Genomic DNA, 19,138 nt, shown 5'->3' with positions numbered 1-19,138 from the left:
TAGCCAGGTCCTGCATGTTTTAAACATTCTCGCAGCACACTGGTTGGAAACCGCTGCTGTAACGTTTCTAGAGCCAAGCAGCCCTGCCTAGGTTCTCCCATTGCTTCTTCTAGCCTAACTCCTTCCTTGTTTCACTGTCCCCGGCTGTAATAAACACACTTTCAAAACAAAGAATAAAAAAGCAAAAAAACAGAGGGATACCCCTGGAAAGGGGTATGACCCCTCAGGAGAGCACATAATCTCACTATCTGTTCTGTAAGCAAATCCTCACCTTGCTTTCTCCAGCCTTCCTCAGGTCCCACACTTAATTTCAAATGTACAAAAGAGGCTGCAAAACTGTTATTCTCCAGAGCCTTTGAGAGGTTGATCCCCAACTTATATTGTCAGTTTGGCACATATAAACGCTTCTAAAAATTTTCTACAGGTTTGGACATATCTTACACCCACAACAACAGTGTAGATAACATTAACCCTCCATTGCTAACAAATCCAAACATCAGGAAGAGAGAGAGGTGAGTAAAAATGCAAAGACAGTACAGTACGATCTAGAACTGAGGGAGGCTGATGAGTGGGGAGCTTGGGAGCAAGTAGTGGGAGGGCTGAGCCCGAAGACAGTGATCTACAGAGTTCGGATTTTCGGAAACAGCGGCAGGTTCTTTCTCCTGTTCACATGCTCACATAATGTGGCTTTTTTTTTTTTCACTGCATAGCAGACAAATGACTTCTGAAGAAAATACCTAGTAACTCAAAACAAACATGTTGGCTCAAACTAAAAAGAGGATCCCACCCCAGCCAATTTGGCTCAGCGGTTAGAGCATCCGCCCACAGACTGGAGAGTCCTGGGTTCGGTTCCCACTAAGGACACGTACCTCGGTTGCAGTTTGTCCCCAGCTCCAGTTGGGGTCGTGTGGGTGGCAACCAGTCAATGTGTCTCTCTTACATCAATGTTTCTCTCTCTCTCTCTCTTCCTCCCTCTCTCCCTCCTGCTCTATCTGAAGATAGATGCAAAAGTGACCTCGGGTGAGGATATAAAAAAAAAAAAAAGAGGATCCCAGGAGCTAACAAAATGTCCTGCCATGAAATGTACACCATCAGTGGGCATTAAATTGCACTCTGTTCACATGAAACATTGATCAACATGACTGCAGCTGGGTTGACTCAAAGCTGTTTCTCTTGAAACCACCTTCTCACGTAATGGAGTGTATGAGTCTGCTCGGGCTGCCATTACAATAGATCACACACTGGGTGACTTCAACAATAGAATTTATCTCCTCCCCTTCTAAAGGCTGGAAGTCCGAGATCCAGGTGCCAGCAAGGCCCATTTCTGGTGAGACCTCTCTTCCTGTGGCTTGCTGTGTGCCCATGAGGACTCTACTTTGTCTGCACATGGAGAGACAGGAACTCTGATAAGGACATTAATCCTATCATATCAGAGCCCCGTCCTTACGACTCATTCAGCCTGAATTACTTCCCTGTGGACCCCATCTCCAAATACAGTCACAATGGCGGTTGGGGCTACCACAGATAATTCTGGGGAGACACAGTTCTGCCCACAGCAGTAAGTCTGACCATGAGAGCACACCGCAGGCAGCTGAATGCCCTCCTGCCTTTACCCGTCCTGCCACTCACCTCGCGTCCGCCAGCGTGGCCCGTGCCACCGCCCAGGCTGCAACAAATACTGCAGGGAACCCTGCAATCAGAAAAGGAGGCAGAGAGCATGTACTTTTTCAGATGAAGGGTTTTTTTTTTTCCTTATTTCATCACACAAAAAATATATACTATTAAAAGTTGAGAGAGGAAAAACAGACATGAAAAATGTTACTATGTGAACTAGAAAAGTTCTCATTTTCATCTTGTCCATTTGAGAAGTGAGCCAATACAGGGGTGTTGTTTGGTCCCAAAAGTCTGAAGATGAAGGTTGGCCCTGTTTCCATTCGAGAGATGCAGGGTCAGGCTATCCCGGGTGGACCGAAGCTCCCAGGCCAGAAGCAGGCGGCGGCGGGTACGCGCACGTGTGTCTCTTGCCACACTCACTGGCAGCCACGTGCTTTCGAGTGAAACAAGAAGGGCTCGTGAGGAGCCGCAAGGAGGCTGTTGTTTCAAACAACGTAAAAGTTTTCATTCTAAAAGTGGAAGCCACAGAGAGGCCCTTCTGCGAGTTACGAAATCAGGACGTTTTGCTCAGTCTAGCCTCTTTTCGTGGTTCATGTTGGCTCAGGGCAGGAGCATTTGCACACATTGAAAACCTAGCAAAGAGGCCCTGGCCGGTTTGGCTCAGCAGTTAGAGCGTCTACCTGTGGGCCAGAGAGACCCAGGTTCGGTTCCTGCTAAGGGCATGTACCTCGGTTGCAGTTTGTCCCTGGCCCTGGTTGGGTCGTGCAGGTGGCAGCCGGCTACTCGATGTGTCTCTTTCACGTCGATGTTTCTCTCTCTCTCTCTCCTTCCCGCTCTATCTGAACAAAAAATGGAGAAATGTCCTCAGGTGAGGATGGAAAAAAAAAAAAAGGAAACCTAGCAAAGGGTGGTCGCTATGCTAGGAGGATGAGTTTGTCCGTCATGAAAGATAAACACCTTGTGAGCTTGCGATATCAAATCTACTATCCTGAGTTCCCACAAGTCCTTTGCCCCCAAGAAAGCTGACTGTTCAGTTCGTGCTACAGTTATTAGACTCTGACATCACAAAAAGAAAATACAAACCATAACTTTTGTGGAACATTGTAATGGGGGACCAAAGGATTTAGGGAATAATATTATGTGGTCTCTATAAAGGAGGTTTAAAGAAAAGAGAGAGAAAGACTATAATGAAAACACTACAGAAAATTGCAAGCACCTTACAAAGGGAGCAAAAAAGTTTTAATCTAACTTAGAACATTTTTTATTAAACACAATATTAAATTCTTTACTTTTTAAAAACATTTGTAATTTTTCAGATATTCCTTCTTAGCAAAAAAAGTGAACAAAGAAATAGATTCAGATGAAAAAACTTTCATGAAAATAAGACACTATACCCTACAAAAGTCTCCTCCGCAATCACCTAATTGAATTTAACCTCAACATGCCTGTGAGATTATTTAATTTCATAATTCTACATTTCAATTTTATTTATTGGTTGTATGTAACTCCTATTTTTTTTAAAAAATGGCTTGAATTCTATCTTCCAGAAATTTGTTTTTGTCAAAATAGATTAGTTAATTCTTAGGTTCAGCTCACACATCCTATCTGTCTGTATCTATATATCTACCTTCCAATCTATCTAGCCATCAATCCATCCATCCACCTGTCTAACCACACATCTAGTAAGCATTTATTAAGTGCCTATTTATGTGTCAAGGATTGTTCTAGTCTCTGAAGATAAAACAATGAACAGATCAACAACATCCCTGTTTTCCTGAAACTTATATTATGCTGTGGGAGGCAAAATTCCTAACACAACTTTGTTTATCAATAGCACTATGAAGACAAACAAGAATGACACCATGTGATGGAGAAAGCACAGCTTCTTCTGCAGGATGGTTCAGAAAGGCCCGACACCATGCCCGTGCTATTCTGCTGCCTTGGCTATCTTTAAAAAGTGGCTGTCTTCCTTTGAGCAAAGTTTCCACATTTTTTCATTTGCAGGTTTTTATCTTCTGCTTCCTTTACAATCTCCTGATTAGGCAATTTCCTGAATGATGTGCTATGTGCATTAATTAATGGCACTTGAGTTAGAACTATGTTTTGGATGATAATTATAACAAATATAATAAGCACCATTTCTTAATAAAAATTGCTTTTCTCATTCTCTTGGGAGACCCTCATTCATAAGACCAGTGTAGAAACAACCACGAAGGAATGATGAACAGAAACCACTTTGGGGTTCTGTAAGATTCTTTTGATCACCAATCTTAGTATCACAATATTACATAATGGAGAACACATAAACACAGAAAAAAATGTTTGAAATTCAGATGTTATTTTAAATTTAAATGTTAAGTCAATTTAATGGAAATTTGAATGTTACTCAATATACACATTCACTATGGGAGCTGACATAAAATATGTCAGTATAAATAAGTGACTTTGGGAGGGAAGCAATCTCTGGTCTAAGAATAAGTGGACTTGGGTTATGGCATGACTCCATTAGTATTCTCCAGTGGTACATTTACACAATGGAATACTATGCAGCTGTGAAAAAGAAGGATCTCTTACCCTTTGAGACAACATGAAAGGACTTGGAGTGTATTATGCTAAGCAAAATAAGCCAGTCAGAGAAAGACAAGTATCACATGATCTCACTTATATGTGGAATCTAATGAACAAAATAAACTGATGAACAAAATAGATCCAGAGTCATGGAAGCATGGAACAGACTGAAAAATCTCAGAGGCAAGGGGGAGGGGTGGTGGGAAGAAATTAACCAAAGAATTTATATGCATATATGCCTAACCCGTGGACACAGACAATAGTTCAATGAATGCCCAGGGGAGGCAGGAGCAGGGCGGAGGGGGTCAATGGGGGAAGAAGAGGGGACATCTGTCAATACTTTCAATAATAAAGATACTTTTTTTTTAATGAAGGTTTAGACTAATGGTCAAAATGTTATAGTGATTAAACCCTTTTTTCAAATAAAAACACATTCAGCAGCCCACTGCATTAAAACAGAGATGCTCATATGAAAAAATGCTCAACATCTCTAATCATCAGAGAGATGCAAATTAAAAAGACTATGAGATATCACCTTACACCTGCTATAATGGCCGCCATCAACAAATCATCAAACAACAAGTGCTAGCAAGGATGTGGAGAAAAGGGAACCCTAGCACACTGCTGGTGGGAATGCAGACTGGTGCAGCCACTATGGAAAACAATATGGTGTTTCCTCAAAAAACTAAAAATGCATCAACAAATCATTAAACAAGTGTTGGCAAGGGTGTGGAGAAAGGGGGACTCCAGTGCACTGCTGGTGGGAATGCAGACTGGTGCAGCCACTATGGAAAACAATATGGTGTTACCTCAAAAAATTAAAAATTGAACTTCCATTTGACCCAGTGATCCCGCTTCTAGGAATATACCCTAAGAAGCCTGAAACACCAATTGCAAAGAATATATGTACCCCCATGTTTGTAGCAGCACTATTTACAATAACTAAGATCTGGAAACAGCCCAAGTGTCCATCAGTAGACGAATGGATAAAAAAGCTGTGGCACATATACACAATGGAGTACTATGCAGCTGTAAGAAAGAAAGATCTCTTATCCTTTACAAGCAAGCAGAAAAAGACAAATACCACATGGTCTCACTTATATATGGAATATAATGAACAGTCTGAGGACTAGGGTAGACCCAGAAACATGGAAGTAGGGTACAGACTGACAACCCTCAGAAGACGGGGTGGTGGGGGTGGGAAGAGATAAACCACAGAACTTATATGCATGTACGCATAACCAATGGACATGGACAACAAAGCGGGGAACTGGGCGGCGGGGATGGGAAGGAGGGTGTCAATGGGGTAAAAAAGGAGAAACATCTGTAACAAAAGTAAAATTTTTAAAAAAGATTTTAAAAAAACTAAAAAATGGAAAAAAAAAAAAAAAGAGATGCCGGTTGCAGTTTGTCCCCGGCCCTGGTTGGTCGTGCGGGTGGCAGCCACTTGATGTGTCCCTTTCACATCAATGTTTCCCTCTCTCTTTTCCTCTCTCTCCCTCCCACTCTGTCTGTACAAAAAATGGAAAAATGTCCTCGGATGAGGATTTAAAAAAAAAAAGAGATGCTGTGAAGCCAAAGAGGAGGAATAGGGTCTCTGTCTTGGTCTCCGTAGTGTCATCTTGGTTTGGACACTTCGGAGTCTTCACAGCGCCCTACCTCGGCCTTACCCTAATCGTGTGCTATCAGAGTCCTGTAAATCATAGACTGATCATAGAAAGTGTACAGTTAGTCCTAAAGGTAGTGACCCGTCATGACAGGGGGATTCCTAGATTTGCTACAGATGTACGGCGTCTTAGAAACCAAAAACCCTGAAGCCCCTGGGAATCCGGCTACACTGACTGCCAGGAGCTACACAGACATGGAGCTCCAGGCGGTGCCCCCGGTTGCCTCACCATGCCCATCGGGATGCTGAACCCATCGCCTGCTGATGCATCCTTTAAGGAAACTAAAAGTCCCTCCATATAATTTTGGCACAGCTGTTCTCTTGGACTCTAAGCCAATACTGAATAAATGCATCTCTCTGTCAGGAAAATTGCAGAGCCTTTGGAAGTCTTTCATTGTTACAAAGAAGAGTGTCTATTTATGAAACTGTAGAAAAGCTACCTCCTCCTGTGATAGAATTACTACAGGAAACAAAAGAAATCTTTAAAAAAATATAACTAATTCATAACCCACAAAATAGAATAAGGCATTAATAAAAAAGAACCAGTCTGCCCTGGCTGGTTTGGTTCGGTGGTTAGAGCGTCAGTCCATGGACCAAAGAGTCACGGGCTTGATTCTGGTCAAGGGCAGTACCTGGTTGGGGTCGTGCAGGATGCAACCAACTGATCTGTTTCTCTCACATTGATGTTTCTCTTTCTCTCTCTCTCCCTGCCTCCCACTCTATCTGAAGAAAAATGGAAAAATATCCTCAGGTGAGGATTTAAAAAAATAAATAAAAGGACCAGTCTGAAATAGAAGAGTTACAATGGAAAGAAAAGTATGTTTACTTAATTAAGTACTGCCCATGGGCAGAAACTGTAGAAAATCAAATTGGTGGAGAGGAGGTAGAATCTTGAACCCAGGTAAATCCATGGAGATAAATCTACATAATTGTTACAAATTGAATCTAAAGTTAACTATAATTTATTTTCGTTTAAAGAGGTAATAATCCATGTAATTTTAAATAATTGAGTAAGACCCCAAGCTATATCTTAAAATTGTGGGGAAAGTGATAAGCAGAGAAAACCAAGTTCCTTATCTTTCATAAAATAAAACCAAAATATAGATCTTTCATTGACTCTAATGGTTAATATAATTTTAACTTTAAGGTAACCTTCAGTAGAATTAATAATGACATTAAAAATCATAGGAAAAGGGAGAGATATTTTTCTAGATTTGTATATTGTGTTTGCAGCAAACAAGGAGATTTTTGATTGTGCAAAGGTGTTGTGCTGAATTTCATAGTTATATAAACACATTTTATAAATTAAATATTTTGAATTCAACACATATCATCAGAACAGACAAACAAAAAGTAAAATAACCTAAAGGGTCAGACTGCATGCTTCTTGTGTGTGAGGACTCTACACAAACCTCCGTATTTCAATGAAATTTGCTGCCAAATGGATGATCAGACAATGTTTACTGGATTGAGGATCATTTTATACAGAGATAATGAAACTGGAAATGTAGCACCTTCTGATTATTTTCAGAGAATACAAAACATGAAAATATTCTGCATGAGAGCTTGGCAATAGGGGACATGACTACACGCTATTATAACCAGAAAAGGTGCTTTTATATGATAATATGCACATTTTGACATTTCATCTGACAGTTGAAAATTAAGAATGGTAAATTACATTCAATAAGAATAAAGAAATAAGACTGACGCCTTTTAGATATAGAACTAACTATATTTTTTAAACGTGTAGTTGAGCCCTGGCTGGTTTGGCTCAGCTGTTAGAGTGTCGGCCTGCAGACCAGAGAGTCCCAGGTTCGGTTCCTGCTAAGGGCATGTACCTTGGTTGCAGTTTGTCCCTGGCCCTCGTTGGGGTTGTGTGGGTGGCAACCAGTCAATGTGTCTCTCTCACATTGATGTTTCTCTCTCTCTCTTCCCCCCTCTCTACCTCCTGCTCTATCTGAAGATAAATGCAAAAAATGTCCTTGGGCGAGAATTTTTTTAAAAAATGTGTAATTGAAAGAACAAAATGGATCTAAGAATAAAATAGCGTATTTATGAGAAAACCGAGGCAGAGATAGAGAAAATGAAGAATGAGGTTGGTTGAAAGAAAAGAAGCATAGTCGTCACCAGTATTTGTCCTTATTCCTCTATATATCTTGTTTTGTGATAAAGCTATGTAAAAAGACATTTTAAATATTTGCCTTCGATTTACTAAAGGTCAGATGTGACATCTGTTCCTCTTCAGATTGTTATTTCGTTCTCTTCCAACTGATTGTTAAAGATCAGTAAAATTGGTATAAATAATGTAACCCAGCAGGGGAGAGTTGAAAGTTATACTGATTGGGTCCAAATGAATAACCAAGGAATCCAAACAAGCTCTCTTCCCTAGTGAAGCCAATAAATCATACCATTGAAAGAAAGGATAAAACTGAATTCACTCTAAATTATTCTAGCAAATGATCATGGCAAAGCAGCTGTAATGTTTTTTATCATTATTTTTCTCATAGGAATTTGGAAAAATGAGTAAGAAATAAAAATGTTTTAAAATCAGACTCTCAGTGTTGAGATGAGAGAAAAATAGTCTATTAATCAAATAGATACTTACTTCATTAAATAGTAGCTATGCTTGAGTAGCAGAGAGATATTCTTCAAAGAATATTACTATTCTTTTCATTATACCTTAGACTCCAGCATTTACTTAAAAAAAAAAAAATAGAGTTTAAAAGAGAGAAAGTCCATCAGGCCGGTGTGGCTCAGTGGTTGAGCGTTGACCCATGCACCAAAAGGTCGCCGGTTTGATTCCCAGTCAGGGCACATACCCAGGTTGTGGGCCCGATCCCCAGTGCGGACATGTAGGAGGCGGCCAATCAATGTTCTCTCTCATTGATGTTTCTATCTCTCTCTCCCTCTCACTTCCTCTCTTTCTAAAATCAATACAGAAAAAAAGAGAGGAAGTCCGAAGATAGACCAACTCCAGAATCACAACTCTGTAAAGATTGGTTATTAGCATTTTAGATTGTGATTGAGTGAGCATAATATTGCATGTAAAATGCTTTTTCAAAGTGAGCTTTCATGTAAACCCTACTTGCTTTAAAGTGTGTTCTTAAACCATTTGATAAAATGATTTCAAGGAATGATGCTTATCTACTTCAGTCATCATTCCTATGTCAACATTTTTGTGGATAAATTAATAAAAGTTGTAAAAAAAGAAAAAAAAGAAAAAAACTCATACTTACATAGAAGCTCACTGGACTTTTTTTTTTTTTTTTTATCCTCACCCGAGGACATTTTTTTTTCCATTTTTTGTTCAGATAGAGTGGGAGGGAGAGAGAGAGAGAGAAACATCGATGTGAAAGGGACACATTGAGTGGCTGCCACCCGCACGACCCAACCAGGGCTGGGGACAAACTGCAACCGAGGTACGTGCCCTTAGCGGGAACTGAACCCAGGTCTCTCTGGACCGCAGGCCGATGCTCTAACCGCTGAGCCAAACCGGCCAGGGCTCACTGGACTTTTTTTAACTCTTTCATTGCAAGACTTGAAAACTAGTTTCCTGGTTTCAGTGAAACAAACTCCTTACTATAAGGAGGGACAGAGTTGACTGCTACAGCCCAAGTAAGAGCTGACGGAGAAGTTAGCTATCGAACCAACAAGTAAACAGAGAAAAAGGAATGTATAACAAGTGTGACCAGTGCTGTAGAAATTAAAAAAAAAAAATGCAACGTAACTCAGACAAATGTCTGCCTTTATTGTGAAATTTTCTATTCACACTTTTACCAACATCTAGTAATTATGTTGGTACACAGATACAATTAATTTAGACTTGAAGTCAAATTACCAAAAGTGTCAAAAATAAATTTAAAGTACCCTAAAAAATGCAATGTGTTTTTTTATTTTTAGTAGCTGCTAGTTAAAGATACAGGAGAGCCTTAAAACAGACAAGCTGCCTTCTGAAATAAAACTTTATTCATGACAATCATTATTTCATAATAAGTGAAGTATTATAGTAAGTTGACCCTTTGTCTTCTTAAAGGTTATTAATTAACTAGCAAGGAATTCGATATTTCTCACTTCACATTTTCAAACAATTTTAAGGCAAAATGGGCCCAGAAATATTCTGATTTGGGGGTGGGGAGGTCTTCAAATTTGATCTTGAGCCATTTAATTCATTTATTTCCTATGCTAAGTGCCTCATAATTTAAATATTAAAATAGTAATTGTGATATGCAATTGTTAATCCTGAAACTTAACCACATATAAGTTATAATTTCTCTTACATTTTAACAAACAACGTCCTTTTCTCCACATCATGTTGCATTAGTGCCTAGTCCAGTGATCCCTCTAGTATGGCTAAGACATTTTTGAAATGTGAGCCGAATATCTTTTTCTTTAATTACTTATCCCATAAGTAATTTGAATTATTTCCATCCAAAATACATAGTAAATCTATATAATTGGTTTATAATTTGTATTTTTACATGCAGTCAAGATGATGTTATAAATTCCTTTCTGGCATTTTCATCATACAAATCAATGATGAGCCCTGGCCAGTTTGGCTCAGTGGTTAGAGCATCGGCCCGCAGACCGGCGAGTCCTGGGTTCGGTTCCTGCTGGGGGCACGTACCAGGGGTCATGTGGGTGGCAGCCAGTCGATGTGTCTCTCTCACATCGATGTTTCTCTCTCTCTTCCTCCCTCTCTTCTTCCCGCTCTATCTGATGATAAATGCAAAAATGTCCTCAGGTGAGAGTAAAAAAAAGAAAGAAAAAGAAAAAGAACAAATAAATCAATGATGAGCAATTATAGCTAAGAAATAAAAAAAATAAAAAATTTTAAGATGAAATTATTGCTAAATCAGGACATTGACATAAGATGTGAACAGAGCAGCTCTAAATGTGTGTGACTAACAACGTGTTCTCTTATGTTTCCACCAAAGAATCCTCTCAAGAATCTGACCTAAAGCAGAAAAAGACAAATACCACATGATCTCACTTATATACGGAATATAATGAACATAACAGTCTGAGGAATACAGTAGACCCAGACACATGGAAGTAGGGCACAGACTGACATCCCTCAGAAGAGGGGGTGGGGGGTGGGGGGGTGGGAAGAGATAAACTACAGAACTTATATGCATGTATGCATGACCAATGGACATGGACAACTAAGACGGGGACAGGGTGGGGGGGGGAGGTGTCAATGGGGTAAAAAGGTAAAATATCTGTAACAAAAAATAAAAAAAATTTCATAAAATAAAAAAAAATTAAAAAAATAAAAAAGAATCTGGCCTAGCCCTGGCTGGTCTGGCTCATTGGTTAGAGCATCGACCCACAAACAAAGGGTAACGGGTTTGATTCCTGGTCAGGGGCATGCACCTCAGTTGCAAGTTTGATCTCTGCCCCTAGTCAGAGATATATGGGAGGCAACCAATCGATGTGTCTCTCTCACACCAATGTTTCTGTCTCACTATCTCCCTCCCTCCCTTCCATGCTATCTAAAAATCCATGACAAAATATCCTCGGGTGAGGATTAACAAAAAAAAGAATCTGGCCTGAGAACACTGGCCGTATGTTAACCGTGAAGGACTGTAGCCACTGCGAGGGTTATAGATCTGCTCTTATAATTTTCCTTGGTGAACAATGAAAGAGAAAAAAGGAAGGATAAAGATAAAATGAGGAGGGATTATTTTAGAAAAACGGTTGAAAGAATGTTAATTATAGGCATGACAGAAAGCCCTAAAATCCATAATATAGTTTAAAAGAAAAAGAGACAATTTCCTTACCCCAGCCTATCAAGGTGAAGCCCCACAGGTATTTGGTGTCAGAAAAGAAAGCCACAAAAATCAGACTATGCAGGTAGAGACCTTCCACCAAGATCCAATAGTAGTTTGTCGCCAAGAAGTAAATAAACATCACAACAGCGATCTTGCACCCAATCTGTTACAAATAAACCAGAATTGCATCATATTAGAACTCCTAATTGTCCTGAGTGCCAACATTAGACAACTGAAAAGCAAGTCTTCATTTTCCTTTTTATAATGTATGTCTCTTATACATAGGAAGGTCAAGGCTGTTGAAAAGACTAGGACAAAATTAGTTTGACATAACATTTTTATTTTATTTTATTTATTTATTTATTTATTTATTTAATCCTCACCTGAGGACGTTTTTGCATTTATCTTCAGATTGAGCAGGAGGGAGAGAGGGAGGAAGAGAGAGTGAGAATCATCGATGTGAGAGAGACACATCAAGTGGTCACCACCCACACAACCCCAATGGGGGCCAGGACAAACTGCAATTGAGATACATGCCCTTAGCAGGAACCAAACCTGGGACTCTCTAGTCCACAGGCTGACGCTCTAACTGCTGAGCCAAACCAGCCAGGCTAGTTTGCCAAAACATTTTTAAGATTATAGGTTTGGCCCTGGCCGGTTTGGCTCAGCGGTTGGAGCATTGGCCTGCGGACCAGAGAGTCCCAGGTTCGGTTCCTGCTAGGGGCACGTACCAAAAAAAAAAGATTATAGGTTTGATTCTATTTCTTAAGTGAAATTTTTGCCTTTAGAAATTACCAAAAAATCACTTTTTCTTAATTTTTCCTGTTTATAGAAAGTATTCATGATCATTCGAGAAAATTAGAAAAGTACAGAAAAGCATAAAGAAGAAAATATTATCCATCATTCTACCATAAATATATTTTATTCTGGTCTTTTATTTATGCCCAAAAGTTAATTATTTAAAACAATAAACTAGTAATACATCTGTGAATTGGTTAGGTGATTCTGCTGATCCGGGCCAGGCTCAGCTGATCTTGGTTGGCTAGGCTCACGCATGCAGTTCTGACCTCAACTGGCACACTATCACTTCTACTTAGTTCTATTATGTAAAACGAGTCACAGAGCCAGTCTGGAATCTGAAGCAGCATGGAATACAAAGCTACGAGGCAAAGGACAAAGATACAGATAGGGCATTAATTTGCACCAAAGAGACAATTAATCTAGTATACTTAATTTCCAGATATATTGCTTTAAAGATTCAGTTAACTGAAATATTGGATGATCCTATTTACTAAATAACACCAGGACATTTAACAGCAGAATCAAGTGTGATAGAATTTATTTTGAAACAAGTCTGTGAGTCTACAATAAAGGAGCTGGATGTCATGGGCCTTTAAATCCCAAGCTTCTGGTTTTGGGCTTTTTACTTTCGCAAGTGGTGACAGCTGCTATGGGCTGTACATCAGATGCCATTCTGATTATGCGCTGTTTGACATTTCCATTCCAGAACATTCCTGAATGAGTGATTAGGCATGAGATTTGAGAACGGAATTGAAATAGTAAGCATCGGTATACAAATTGGTCATCTATTTCAGTTAGTCCAGAGATAAGATAAGCCAAAACAACTAACATATAGTTAGTCGACTGTGGAATTTTACTTATGTGTAATGTTATACCAATGAGTAATGAGAGAAAATGGTGAAAACACTTACATATTGCAATTTATCCATATAAGGCACATCTATGAAATTCTGTAGGTCCTCCTTCATCATCAGGGACTGCAGCTCCTTTACCCCTATGTGAGCATGGACCACTCTGTCCTTGACAAAGATGCTTGCAGCTCTCAGCATGAAAGATACAAATAAGTGCAGGTGTATATAGTTCCTAGTGCAATGCAATCGTCTATGGAGAGAAAATAATCAATTATAGATTTGGATAAAAATAGAAATGGGCAAAGAAAATACCTAAGTGAGCCCAAACTCCTCCCCAAAAAAGAGGAAAATATAATAAACCTGAACAAAGACAGAAACTCATTATCATATATTCCCAATAGAAACAATTGGGATCAAAAACTAAAATGTAACTTTTAGGGAATTAATTTCAAATTTATCCTTATCTGCTATCATGTTCATTCATATTTTGCAGTGTTAATATTATACTAAATTATATCTATATATATTACACTGTATATTAAAGTAATAGTGGTTAGTGGAGAACCACTTGAACAAAGATGAAACATTATTAAAACTGGAACTTTCACATTTTAAATACATTCTCTATGTGAAAAAGTAAGATATTATAACATTATACAATTTTATTTTCTAGGCAGTTTAAAGGGTAAACCAGCTTATTTGAATATAAAGAGCATTGGAATGATAAAAGGATCACAGAGTCAATCAGTAGCATACTTCGTATGTTAGACATAGTAACACTAATTTCCAGTACAGAAAGCTAACTCCAAAAAAAGAGTTTTTCTTCAAGTTTGATGAAGAAATCCTCTAGGAAAAGGGTTGTATAATCTGGCCAAAAGGCTCACCTCTCCATTGCTTGATTGTGAGAAAACACAACTTTCCTGTATAATAAACACACTGATATGACTCCTCTTCCAGAAGACAAAGCACCCAAATGTAAGGGAATAAGAACATTTTTAATCCAAGAATCTATTTTTCTATTTCATAATGTAGGATGGAAAGTCAAATAAGAATAAGCTAAATTTAGATATTCTGAAAGTGTTACAGTGTTAGTATGTTAGGGACACGTATTTATGTCCATTGTGCCCAGAAGGGCCTCTCAGATTCACCCTTCACTGGGAGTGTCTTCACAGGTGAGCAGTGTTTGGCCAGATAGTTTATCAAGTGTACATAGCAGCTATTTACTGTGAGTGGTGCCATCACAGTAACTAAGCAGGTTTTGATTTTTCCAAGACAACACTTACTATCCCAATAAAGGAGTATTTTGTTTTGTGAAGCAGAAGAGTTTCTGAACTTTTTGTTTAACTTTTTCTGTATAATATGCAATTACATATAAAGTAATTATATAGAAAGAATTTACTGTTAAATACTGTGATGAACTATTATGTAAACTGAAGAATTATTAATCATTGGCATCCCCCTGAAATTTTGTCTCTCACAAATACTTCTCTACTATTCTGAACACGCACAGCTAAGCTTGGTGCAATGGAATGACGTCTGGCTAGGAGTCAGGAAATGAAGGTCCTGTTTCCAGCTGGACCACTTATCAGCTGTGGCCTTAGACACTAAGCTTTATTTTCTTGGTCTCTAAAATGGGGTAATATCTGCCAAGCCTATTTCACAAGGCTATTTTGAGAACCCCTTTATAATCTCACAACTGGGATTGTGTTACCTTTCTACTTAAAACTTTCATTGGCTCCCTGTTACCTACTTTTAAATTTATTTTATTTTATTTAGAGAGAGAGGAAGGGAGAGGGAGAGAGAGATAGAAACATCGAAGAGACAGAACATCAATTGGCTGCCTCCTGCATGCCCCCCACTGGGGATCAGGCCCAAAACCCAGGCATGTGTCCTGACAGGGAATCAAACTGGCGACCTCTTGGTGCATGGGTCGATGCTCAACCACTGAGCCACACCGGCCGGGCATGTTACTTACTCTTAGAAGCCAAACTGAAAGCCCTTGACAAGGACCTGCAAAGCCTAGAGTCACAAAATCTAGTCTCTTCCTGAACATTGCAATATGACCACTTCTCCCTATGCACCAAAGGCTGCATTCCTATGGGACACTTCTGTTTCCTGAGTGGACTCAGCTCCTCTGTGCCTCTGACTTTTGCACATTCTGTTTCCACCCTTTAGAATGTGCTGAATTCCTTCTCATTCCATTTCAGCTCACAGGTCAGATGTTCTGGCAAGTTTCTCTCATCTTGTCAGTTTCAGACTGCTTCCTCGGTATTCCCAAAGCCCTTTATGGAAACCGGTATCACAGTACTAACAATATTTTATTTGATAATCATTTAATGGGTCAGTTTCTCTCCAGGGTGTATATACTACTTCTCAGACCTGCATCGTATCTTTCCTTGGCCTCCATGGATACCAAAAAGGGGCTATCACATGGTAGAGAAAAATGCTTGTTGAATAAATGGACTTGTGAATCAATAAAGAAAAAGCTTTGTAAATATAAACTGTACCACTGCGTTATGGGTAACTGTATTAGGAGAAGTTATTGAAATATTGGAACTATTTACTTATTTACTCAACAAATATTTGAGAACAAGTACATTGTAGCTACTGAAAATGCAGCAATGAGCAAACAGAGGGAGAGAAAAAATAAAATGATAAATAAGTAAATCAGGTAGTACATTAGATAGCAATAAATCAAAGGAAATAACAAAGCAGGAAATGGGTACGAGATGTTTCAAAGGAGAGAAGATTATGATAGAAAACGAAATATAAAAGTTTTTCTACTCGTGGTTTCTGTTAGCTTTCTAAATTCTCTATTTTAGTTTTCTAAATATGTCATCTACCCTCAGTCCCTTTTCCCACACATAATTTAGCACTAAGTCATAAACTTGTACTACCATAATTAATGTATCTCAAAACCATCCATTTCTATCCAATCTACAGCACCACTGCCCCAGACCAGGCCACTGTCTTCTAGGCTGGGGTTATATCGACGGCCTCGTCCACATGGGCTTCCTACCTGGCTTCCCACCAGCTCACACCCCACTTTACAACGCATGCCACGATCTGCTTAAAATCCTTCAGTGGCTCCTCATGGGTCTGAAGGTACCCTTCAATTCCTTAAGGCCGATAGATCTCAATACCTTCTCATCCCTGCTTACCTCTGTCTCAATGAGCATCAAAATTCTAAAATTCTGTACCAAAATTCTGACCTCAAATATTCTATGCTTTTCCTTGATCTCAACTTAGGTTAGGAGCTCTCTCCAACCATTTCCTCTTTGGGTAAGATCTGATTTGTACTCAGGTGTGATTTGAGATTTTCCTTTATTTGGGGGTCTTCCCTCATTTCCTTCCTCTACCCTCCAAAATTACTCCACGCCAACTGGATCAAACTGTAGACTGATTGTTTTCCCAGCTATCTGCATCACAAGCCAGTGGCAAGCATCATGAGTAATATGGCCTATATGTGCTGACTACTATTTTATCTCCTTCTTGGTCAAATTTTGTGTTGATTTAGATTAAGTTGAATTAATTTGGACAAATAAGTAGATAAAAAATAAACCACAGCAAATGCAGTAAGAACTATTTCTTGATATATGACATCAGATAATTTGGAAAATTTAGAATGAATTTCTGTCCAATGCCACCAAAGTCATTTGGGAAAAGTGACATAAGTCTTTTCATCGTGAATGAAAATTTATGCTACTCATTCACTCCATTCTGCATCACTTTGCAAACAAAAACACTGCAATGCAGATCTGTTGGCTTAATGGTACCATACTTCTTTGATACTTTAAATTTTAAACAAACAAAACCCTGACTTTCTCATTAAACAAATAAATTATCAGAGTCAAGTAATATAGTAACACTAGGCTGAATTTAAAAACTTGTGTTGGGAAAAATATTTGGGGACACAAGTTGTGAGACCTCTGCATCTTTAACGGGGAAGGAATCACTCACCTGAAATAACCAATGATGAGAATAGCCACGGCCAGGGAGCCAAAGGAGATGGAGTAGCCAATAGTGTACATGACATAGAGGCGTTCAAAGAATTCTTGCTGCAGGGGAAGGGGTTTAATTAGAAAACAGTCTTGAACAGATTAGTCGATGTAAATAAACCAAAATATCATGCTTTTACCAGTTTTGAGAGAATCAATGTGCTATCACATTCATATAATACCATAAATTATCCTTCTGGTCTTCCTCTTATTTCCTAAATTCTAGTCAGGGTTAAAGATGTGAGAATGATAATTGGCACTTCTTATTGCCTAAGTGAGGTCAAATTAAATGTTGCAATATTTACCATATATATATATTTTTACTGCTCATTTTAACCAATTGGAATTGTATATCTGACCTATGATATATGGAGTAAACCAAACACATGTTAGAAGATTATTTTAAGAGGAAATGGGTAAAAAGAATGTGTCATTTTTAGAATATTATTTCTAGCTTTCTTTAACCATTTTTTAGCTATAATTTACTTGAACTGATATACAAATCCTAAATGAGTTTGATGGGTTTTGATAAACCAAGTTTGTTGTGACCCTTGCAAGTTAAAAAACCACTACCTGCCCCCAGCTAACTCCTGTTCCAATTTCTGTCTCCACGAATTAGCTCTATCTGTTCACATATTTCATATACTTCTTGACTGTTGTTGGAGTTCTTAGAATTAGATAGTATATACTCTTTTAGTCAACATACTATTTTGATACTCAGTAACATTGCAGGAATCAATGATTTATCCCTTTTTAATTTTTTTATTTTAAAATAATTATAAATTTCATAAGAAGTGGACACAATAGTAAGAAAGGCTGCAGTACCCTTCACCCAATATCTTCCAGTGGTTACATCTAACATAATTATATTAAAATATCAAAACCAAGAATTTGACATTGGTGCAATTCGTGTGTTTACAGTTCTACGTCATTTGAACAGGCGTAAATGTTTATAGCCATCACTGCAGCCATGACAGAGAACTAGTCCATCACCACAAAGATCTCCCTCATGCTGTCCCTGTACAGTCACGCCTGCCCTCCTCCTCCCCACCATCCCTGACACCTGGCGACCATCAACCTATTTTTCATCTCTATCATTTTGTCATTTTATAGACATTCTGTAAGAGGAATCATACATACACTACGTGACCTTTTGAGAATGGCTTTTTTTCACTCAGAATAATGATCTCAAGATCCATTTAAGTTATTGCATGTATCAAGTTTGTTCTTTTTTATTGCTAGTTTTCCCATCTGTTTTATGTACCTTTTTCACTAAATCATCTAACATATTGATAATAGTTATTATTGAGTTCTCCATCTGCAAATTCTAACATCTGGATCATCTGTTTCTTTCTGCTCTTATTTTTACTCTAGATTTTTGGGCCCCTCTCTTGTAATTTTTTTATGATATTATGGACATTGTAAGTAAAAGAATAGTAGGGAACGAAATAGACCCAGAGACATAGAAAAGAGTAGGGTTCAGACTGACAAACCTCAGAGGAGGGGGGGCGGGGGGGATGGATGCAATGAACTAAAGAACTTACATGCATCTATGCATAACCAATGGATACAGACAACAAGGCTGGGAGGTGGCGGGCGGGATGGGGAGGAGGGCATCTAAGGGGAAAAGAGGAGAAATATCTGTAACAAAAATAAATTAATAAAAATTGAAAAAAATTAATAAAGAAAAAAAAATAGTAGGGACCGAGTAGATAATATTCTGAAAAGAACAGACCTCTTCCTGTATCGGGCTTCTTGGTGGGGTGGCTGGACTACTCTGTTCTTAAACTGGAACTGGGCTTTGTTGTAGCTTCTGTTTGTTATGATTCTTTTATCCTGGTTTTCAGTTTTGAGAGCAAAATCAAG

General features: G+C 38.6%; 1 protein-coding gene across 1 annotated transcript in view; it reads right to left on the bottom strand.

The window, feature by feature from the left end:
• PTH2R (parathyroid hormone 2 receptor) overlaps positions 1 to 19,138 on the bottom strand; it is a 79,985-nt gene that overhangs the window by 27,847 nt on the left and 33,000 nt on the right. Inside the window, exons 5-8 of the mRNA XM_036253259.1 lie at positions 17,235 to 17,332; positions 13,335 to 13,524; positions 11,632 to 11,785; positions 1,630 to 1,690 (exon numbers count right to left, since the gene is read on the bottom strand). Coding sequence (XP_036109152.1) covers positions 1,630 to 1,690; positions 11,632 to 11,785; positions 13,335 to 13,524; positions 17,235 to 17,332 — 503 coding nt within the window. The remainder of the gene's footprint in view (positions 1 to 1,629; positions 1,691 to 11,631; positions 11,786 to 13,334; positions 13,525 to 17,234; positions 17,333 to 19,138) is intronic.

Source organism: Molossus molossus, unplaced genomic scaffold (genome assembly GCF_014108415.1).
Source record: "Molossus molossus isolate mMolMol1 unplaced genomic scaffold, mMolMol1.p scaffold_m16_p_11, whole genome shotgun sequence".
NCBI lineage: Eukaryota > Metazoa > Chordata > Mammalia > Chiroptera > Molossidae > Molossus > Molossus molossus.
Note: the sequence above shows the minus strand (reverse complement) of the source record. Positions and strands in the feature narration are given on the sequence as shown.